The 8198-nt window shown below is 42.3% G+C and overlaps 1 protein-coding gene and 1 long non-coding RNA gene across 2 annotated transcripts; one reads left to right on the forward strand and one right to left on the reverse strand.

The window, feature by feature from the left end:
- The first annotated feature begins 364 nt into the window (after positions 1 to 364).
- Positions 365 to 1336, forward strand: LOC136060817 (olfactory receptor-like protein COR4). Its single transcript, XM_065755615.1, has one exon. The coding sequence runs from the start codon at positions 365 to 367 to the stop codon at positions 1334 to 1336; it is 972 nt and encodes a 323-aa protein (XP_065611687.1).
- A 3230-nt stretch (positions 1337 to 4566) lies between these two features.
- On the reverse strand, positions 4567 to 5541 carry LOC136060948 (uncharacterized). The gene is made up of 3 exons (XR_010623406.1): positions 5473 to 5541; positions 5081 to 5130; positions 4567 to 4584 (listed from the first exon to the last, which is right to left on the reverse strand). It is a non-coding gene; the product is annotated as an uncharacterized LOC136060948 (long non-coding RNA).
- Between the last annotated feature and the right edge of the window lie 2657 nt (positions 5542 to 8198).

Consider the following 8198-nt stretch of genomic DNA (forward strand, 5'->3'; position numbering starts at 1 on the left):
GGTTCTTCTCTTCTCAATAAATCACTTTTGTTTTCACCCAAGAACATGATTCGTCTGAAGTCTCCACTCACTGTGGAGAAAAAGAGCCTATGCCACTGTCTCCTATTAACCATCAAGATTTTAGATAGCTGGTTCAAGTGGAATAAATGAATGGGTAAATAAGATTGCATTATCAAGGAGGAGCTATTTCTCTTATATAGCAAAATGCATTTTAGGCAGGGACTTGGGGTTTTCTCTAGTCTCTGCTACGTGCTTGGATGTGAGCATTACATGTTTCTCTATCCCATTAATTTTGAAGCATTTAGAAACCCTTTATCACCTCTCTTCCTGCTTCCGTCGGCGGCCAGCACACCAGTGAAACCCAATGGCTTCAGGAAACTGCACCACACCAACCACGTTCACTCTGTCTGGGTTGACAGACAATCCAAGGCTGCAGATCCCTCTCTTCATGGTGTTTTTAGCCATCTACACCACCACTTTGCTGACAAATCTGGGTCTGATTGCGTTAATCAGCATCGATCTCCAGCTTCAAACCCCGATGTATTTTTTCCTCCAAAATCTCTCTCTCACAGATGCTGTTTATTCCACAGTCATCACTCCTAAAATGTTGGTGATGTTCCTGGGAGGAGCAAAAACAATCTCATATGCAGGTTGCATTATGCAGTATTTTAGCTTTGTTTTGTTGACAGCCTCAGAGTGCTTGCTGCTAGCTGTGATGGCATATGACCGGTGTGTGGCCATCTGTAAACCTCTGCTTTATACTGTCATCATGACCAAGGAGCTCTGCTGGAACCTGGTGAAAGGTTCGTACTTCTTGGCCTTCCTGAACTCTCTGCTACACACCAGTGGCTTGCTGAAACTATCCTTTTGCTCTTCAAATGTGGTGAAGCATTTCTTCTGTGATAACAGCCCGCTCTTCCAGATTTCTTCTTCCAGTATCACCCTCAATGAGCTGCTGGTTTTCATTACCGGCAGCTTTTTTCTGATGAGCAGCATCATTGCCATCCTCATCTCGTATATTTTCATTATTCTGACTGTGCTGAGGATCCGCTCCACTGAGAAGAAATACAAGGCCTTTTCCACCTGCACCTCTCACCTGGTGGCTGTCTCCTTGTTCCACGGAACCGTTGTCTTCATGTATTTGCGTCCAGTCAGCAGTTTCTCTCTGGACACAGACAAAATTGCGTCGTTGTTCTACACTGTGGTGATCCCTGTGCTGAACCCCCTCATCTACAGCTGGAGGAACAAGGAGGTAAAGGATGCTCTACAGAAAGCCATAGACACCAGCACGTGGCTTCACTTTCTCTTGGGTCTGTCCAGTGTGATTTCATTTTGATTTTTAAGGGATTATTCAGAAAAAGTCAATATTGGAGACCACATAAACACATATTCAATTTTTAAATGTCCATTCTTTTTGCATATTAAATGAGTTTTGTATGTATTTAAGTGCTATGTAACAGCATTCATTTTACTGTACCCATGTCAAAACATATCAATAATTTCAACATATGTTGAAAGAGGGTTAGTGAAATCTTAACATGATTGATAATTAAAATTGCTGAAAAGAATGCAATGAAGTCATTCTGCACTCAAAAATTAGCTACAAAAAAGATGATTATTACAAAATAAACAAAATATTTGCTCTATGTTCTTAATGTTTAATTAGATGCCTTTCCACACCTTTGAGTTTGCTTAGATCTGTCAAATTTGTTTCATATCACAGCCCTACATAAGGCTGTCTTGAAGTTCAGCAAAGAGTGTTATCTATCATGAATTGAATATTCCTCAGTATCACACCTTTTTTTACTTCTGACACAATTTGAGGTACTGTTTTCATTTTTAAGTTTCAGGTGGACAGTATTCTTTAATGCGCAGAAGAGCACGAACCCTCCTCTCTGCTAATGTAGGAGGTATTTTTCTGGTCCCAGTTCCCTACTGTATCCAAGGAAAGTCTCAGAGGATATGCTGTCATTGCTGTGTCCAACTCTGTGTTCAGTGCAACAGAAGTGAAATGAGTCTCTACAAGTCTTGGACATCTCTAGTGAGAAGAAAACTGGAGGCACTCAAATCTTAACCAGGAAGCTCAGCGTAGTGATGCAGAGGAGAGCTGAGTACATCCACAAAAACAGCTTGTCTGTAAACAGAGATGAGAAGCAGAGATCTCCGGATTGAGATACAGAGCGAAGAAAGGGAAAGAAGAAAATAGATTCATATAGATTTTGTTTTTGTATTTTGTATGTAACGCCATTGCACTTGCAATGCCAGGAAATCCCAAGCCTCTTCATCGCAGAGTTCACCCATCCCCTCTTTGAAGACTTTAGACACCAATGTGGGATTAACCCTTCGTAATTACATGTTTACATTTGGATATGTCTTGCAAACTTGCTCCATTTTTGTAACCAATGAAGAGAAATAGGCACACTAAAATTTGTCTTGCCAAGAAAGGTGTCTCAAAACAGATTAGATGCACTTGTCTTTGAAGCTGCCTATTTCCTCTGTGGGCTGTAGTGATCAGCCAAGGTCAACATTTTGGATTTTTGACTGCCCAAATTTAGGTAACTTGATTTCAGGCTTTAACTATTCCTTGTGATTGCTGTCATCATTAATAGCTGCTGTCCCTAGAACTAATGCAAAGCTAGAGTTACTATTGGCAGTACATTCAAAGTATTTGGGAATGTTTTGAAAATACAGCAACTGGGTGATGAAAAAGTTGACCCAAGCTGTCTAAGAGGGAAATAAAGAGAGGAAACTCCATCTTACTTACCTTGGAAGCAGGAGACATGGGCAATTATAGTGGAAACCTTCCAGAAAGTGGAGGCTTATACAGTGGGGTGTTGCTTTGCTCACAGCATGCGTGCTTCGAGGACCACTGTGTGATTTCTTTCTCATACACACATCAAAGCTTCAGTGAGGAAAAAGAACAACCTCTGTCTTGCTGAAGTCTCAGAAACTGAATCTTTACCATCTTGGTCCACAGCAGCTGGACTAAAGCTGTTGACGAGGTTGCTAGAGGTCAAATGGAATCTGCTGATGAAAGGAATGAACCATATGTGAAACATGTCCACCTCTTCCCTGTGGATTTTTTCACTACAACAGGGTTTGTGTTCTGCTTTCTCTTTGCTGTACTTCCTACATACAGAGTAAGCCTGGCTTTCCAGCACATAGTCTAAGAGGTCTCAAAGGCTCCTGACAGTGAGAGCCCCCATTTCTTTCCCTGCCACTGGGACCCCCAGATTTCAAAACATTTCCATGACTGAGGTTTCTCAGGAGCATTCCTTCCTCCTCCTCAAACTCTGCATCAGGCAACTGTATGCAAAAGCAAGCAGTACAAAGAGCTATCGAAGAGAGATTGCTTCTGAAGGTCACTGAAAAGGGACTAAGAAAAAATAGAAAGGTAATGACTAATATTACGTTTGGGCTGGAAACATGATCTTCAAGGTCCCTTCCAACCCAAACCAACCTATGGTTCTCTGATTCTATGCAATGCTTTATAAATGCTTTTTCTTCCTATTTCAAATGAGAATGTTTCTTGGGCTTTGTGAATTTTGTTGGTGTACGTCTCTGCTTTACCTCTGCTCAGCTCATCAGACATCTATTTACACCTTCTTTACTCTGCCTCAGACTATTGGTATTTCAAGAGACAGCCAGATCTCACCTGAATGAGAGAAATGTAATGTGAAAGTAACATGAATCATCCCTTCAAATTTTCCATCTTTCCGTTTTTTTCTGAGCAGACCTGTATGAGACTTGTGGTGGTTTGCTTGACAACAAATCTTTTCTTTTTGTCCTGTGGTCACCTGTAGGTTCCTAACTCAGGGGTACACATGCACTTCATAAATGTGAGCAGTTTGGTGATTCTCAGCGGGATGAATAAAATCTGTAAAATATTCTTTTTGTTATTTTCCAAAAGAGAACACCTTTTCTCTTACACAGTCAGCCTGGGAAACAGACGTTTCTGAAATTACACGCTGTTTTGCATGGTTTCAGCAGTACCTGTAATCAACCAAGTACAACCTTCCACTTCTAATGGATTCTCCATCAGCTGAAGATCTTAATTTAGGATGGTCTGAAAAGTGACCACCGCCAGTTTAATAGCCCTAAATGTCTGTGCTCCTTAGTGTTCCATTGATTTCCAGTGTCCTACAGACATACAATATTCCTCAGGTATCTTTCACTCGTCCTTTCCCTTAGTAAAGCAAAAAGGATTTGCCCTAAGTGGGGCTGTAGAGGACTGTAAGCAGCTGTGGGAGACAAGACCTCTGTCTGCCTATTAGAGGAGTCCCACGAGGACACTGTAATTATAACCTTTGTGTTTGATCTGAAAAATATTAGCCAAAGAGGACTCAGCTGTTTTTTCAGTTCCTAAGAGCCAAAGGAGCTAATTTTTGCAGAAGTGGGTCCTGACGTGGTCTCTCAGGCTTGAGGGATGAGTGGCTTCTCTGTGCAACACGCCAAGGGACAGTATTTCTTCTTTTCTGTGAAGGATTACTGTCTCTCTCCCCTGATGTCTTTAGACATCTCTCACTATCACGTCAATGCAGTGAACTGGTCACACACATCTTCCTTCCTGCATTTCCATTTCAGCTGGGAAATAAATGTGAGAAGTTAATTTTGTCCATTTGAACACGTTACCATGCTGAACTCAGCTCACGCCACCTGCAGACTAGTCAAGTTTGCTACTTACAGCTACAGTCCCAGAATGGCCAAGACAATCAACATCAGAGCATGAGAAGGGAACAAATTATTTGGGGAACAGTGAGGAAGGACTCACGGGAGTTAAAAATTGCACCTGAAGGGATATTAATGGCCATACTGGGGTAATAAACAGAAGTTTCTCAGGGCCTAAAGCACAGATGACACAATTTCAGGCTCAAACGTTTAAATGAGAAAGTAAGTAAAGGACAGGGGAGGAAGGGTATTTTAAAGGCAGGGACAGGAGGTGTTGGTGTGTATAACGTGCATTAAATAGAGGAGCTTCACTGCCACTGTGCATGCCAGCTCAGCAAAGGAGTCCTTTCTGTTTTCCAAAGATGCAAATATTCTGTTTTTAGTCAAATCTGTTTTCGTAGGGATGTCTTACTTTGAGTTTGGGAGTTATTCTGCCTTCTGCTCCACTGTCTTCTCGCTTATCTAAAGAGTGAAAAGAAAAAAAACACAAAAAAAGATGTAAGAACACAGGTGAATGGGTGAAAATTCATCAGCTAAAAAGCATAAGCACAAAATTTGCCCTGAGAATGCACTTATGGATATAAGTGCATATATAAGCAGCAATAAATTAAAGAGCAATCTGTCACATATAAGAAAAAAAGCCTCACAGAAATGCTACTCTTATTCTCAATAAAAGTCTAGGCAGGGTCCTATATGTGGCAAGGTGACCAAAACAGAAGTACGCAACCCCTGCTCCATCAATAGAGAATTTGGAGACCTAGGGGCACTTAGTTTGGCTAAGCACTCCAGCCTCACCTATCTCACCTTGGAAGCGCTGCTGTCTCTCAAGCTGGATCTGCTCTCGAATGAGTCTCTGCTGCTCTTCAAGCTGACAAGAGCCTTCTACACGCAACCGTATTATCTAGAGCAAAGGTAAGACAGCACAGGAACACTTCCATGCTTGACTCATGGCAGCTGAAGACTGCCAAGGATGGTTTTTAACTTAGCCCCATCTTCTGACATAAACCTCCTGCCAGCTCCCCTGTGCCAGCTCCAGTGCTCATTTTAGTTCCCTCCCGTTCCTAGTGACACAGATAGCCAGCATCCAATTAGTTATTTTCTGCTACACCAAAAAGCAGGAAAGCCATTTGCCAGACTGTCCCGCATGCCTCTCTTTTCAGAGCCCACTAACCCTAAAGGCTGAGGGACAGAGAGCTACACAGAGTTGCCACAACTCATGTGGTTTGAATTGTGAACATGAAAACTTTCAGGAGTTACTCTCAAAAGCAGTATACAACTCTAAGAACGGATCGTTACTTCTTGTTCTAAGGTCCTCGTTATCCGGATCTCTTCTTCTTCACTGTCACGGGCCTGGGCCTCCCGTTCCCTAGCTTCAAGATCTGCAGAGAAAGAAACAAAATGAAAACAAACCAAAGAGAATTTTCACTGCTGACACTGCTGTCCAGAGGAGGGTGCAATGATCCGATACTTGGCTATATCTGTAACAAACTCAAAGTAGAGCCCTAGGTATTCTCTGCTGTCCCTCCTCCACCCAAGCACAGCAATATATTAGCAGTCCAAAGAAAATGAAGTTTTGATTTCATTACCAAGCTTTACTTTCTTTCGCTTCTCATCAAGCTTTTGTGTCCTTTCTGCTGCTTGCTTTTTGGCTTTTCTCACTTTGTCGTATGCCGCCTGTCAAAGAACCAGCAGAACAGTGTAACTATGTAAAGCAAAAGGGATCAAACACAAAGCTGTGAGTAGAGGGGAGGTCAGCTACTGAAACGCTCTAAGAAGAGGTGAGGTGTTTTCTGCTTCTTGCTAGTACTTTCAAAATGCTGGAGTTAACACAAATAACCTAAAAGATCCAAAGACCTCCGAGGGACCTTGACTGAACACAGAAAGAACAATAACTGAATTTAATTATTGATGTTTTGGTGATTACCATTGCAACATTCGGACAAAATGTCATTTTTATTATTTTGGGGTGTAGTATGTGTTGTAGCTCCTATAACAATTAGCTACCATCCCCAAAACTTTGGGGATGGGGGGGGTGGTATAAAAAACTCCTTTCTCCAGCTGGCTGAGCGAGTAGCAAATGTTTATAACCTGACTAACTGCTGGGTCTGTGGAGGACCCATGGGACTTGAAACTTGGCCTTGGGTCAAACTCCTATTGCCCCTAAGTGGCTGGCAAGCAACTACAGCACAGTTAACCACACTACCCACTGGGAAGTTAAGGATACAACTCCATGGCCAATCCAGTATCCCTCTATGGGAATTTATTGTCTGAATCGTACTCAGCCAGGTGGAACCTATGTCGGGACAAGCAACTGCACTTGGGTTTATCGTAAAATGGCTTATGAAATGGGATCCCGATGGGCTAGCCGTATTTTATATCAGTGGGGTGGTACGATCAGTCGGGGAGGGGACAAGGGTTCACTCACTTTTGGTCTTCCACCAACAACACACTGTTTGCTGAAGCTGGAGGTATGAAATGCACCTGGAGACCTGATGCTGGAGCTTGGAGGTGTAAGTGGTGCAGGAATGAGAGTGATACTGGTCATGGCTGGAACTGTAATGTGGCAGGACATCCTTTTGGACCTCTTAACACCACATACTTTCAAGCGAAGGAACATGTAAATAAACTGGCAGATGAATGGGATGGGCCTTTTGAAAGTGGATCAGTGGCCCTAAAAGGACATTATTGGATTTGTGGCTATCATGCATACAAGCAACTACTGGCAAACTGGACTGGGGTATGTTATGTGGAGGTAATCCGTCCACTATTTTTTCTGCTCCCAGGGGATGAGGGCAATAAATTAGGTACCAAGGTATATGATGATCCCAAACGACAACGAAGGTCTATTGACACTTCCTTAACAAGTGGTAGTGGCCAGACTTGGGGTAAAGACGAGTGGCCTCCTCAGCGAATAATTAAACACTATGGGCCAGCTACCTGGAATCCCAATGAAGTGATTAATGGTGCTCGAGAACCCATCTATAATCTTAACCGTATTATTAGATTACAAGCAGTCCTTGAAATCATTACTAATGAAACAGCTTATGCCCTTGACCTCCTTGCAGATCAAGCCACACAGATGCGAACAGCAATACTCCAACACCGCATGGTTCTTGATTACTTACTTGCTGAAGAAGGGGGTGTTTGTGGCAAACTGCACGACTCTAATTGTTGCCTAAAGATTGATGATAATGGAAAGGTTGTTAAACAAATTGCCCAGGGTATACGGAAAATAGCCCACGTTCCCGTTCAAACCTGGAAAGGTCTAAACTCTGATCTTTTTTCCCTGGCTTCCGGGTGGCCCATGGGTGAAACATATTCTATTTTATCTATTGTGTGTGATTGTAACGCTTCTGTTTATTCCTTGCATGATTCCGTGTTTTATTCAACTTATTCAACATGTTGTATCTTCAATGCACATTGTAACTGCCTCAAGTGATGATGGTCAAGTCCAACAGATCAGAGCAACATTTGTAACTAAGCCCAAGAAATCTATTATAGCAATTTTGTAACATTTAACTCCCCATTAC

Source organism: Cyrtonyx montezumae, unplaced genomic scaffold, assembly GCF_038088225.1.
Source record: "Cyrtonyx montezumae isolate F1298 unplaced genomic scaffold, pur_monq_1.0 scaffold_10, whole genome shotgun sequence".
NCBI classification, from domain to species: domain Eukaryota; kingdom Metazoa; phylum Chordata; class Aves; order Galliformes; family Odontophoridae; genus Cyrtonyx; species Cyrtonyx montezumae.

Excerpts from the sequence above, each read along its gene's own strand:
- LOC136060817 (XM_065755615.1), top strand. The coding sequence starts at position 365 with ATGGCTTCAGGAAACTGCACCACACCAACCACGTTCACTCTGTCTGGG.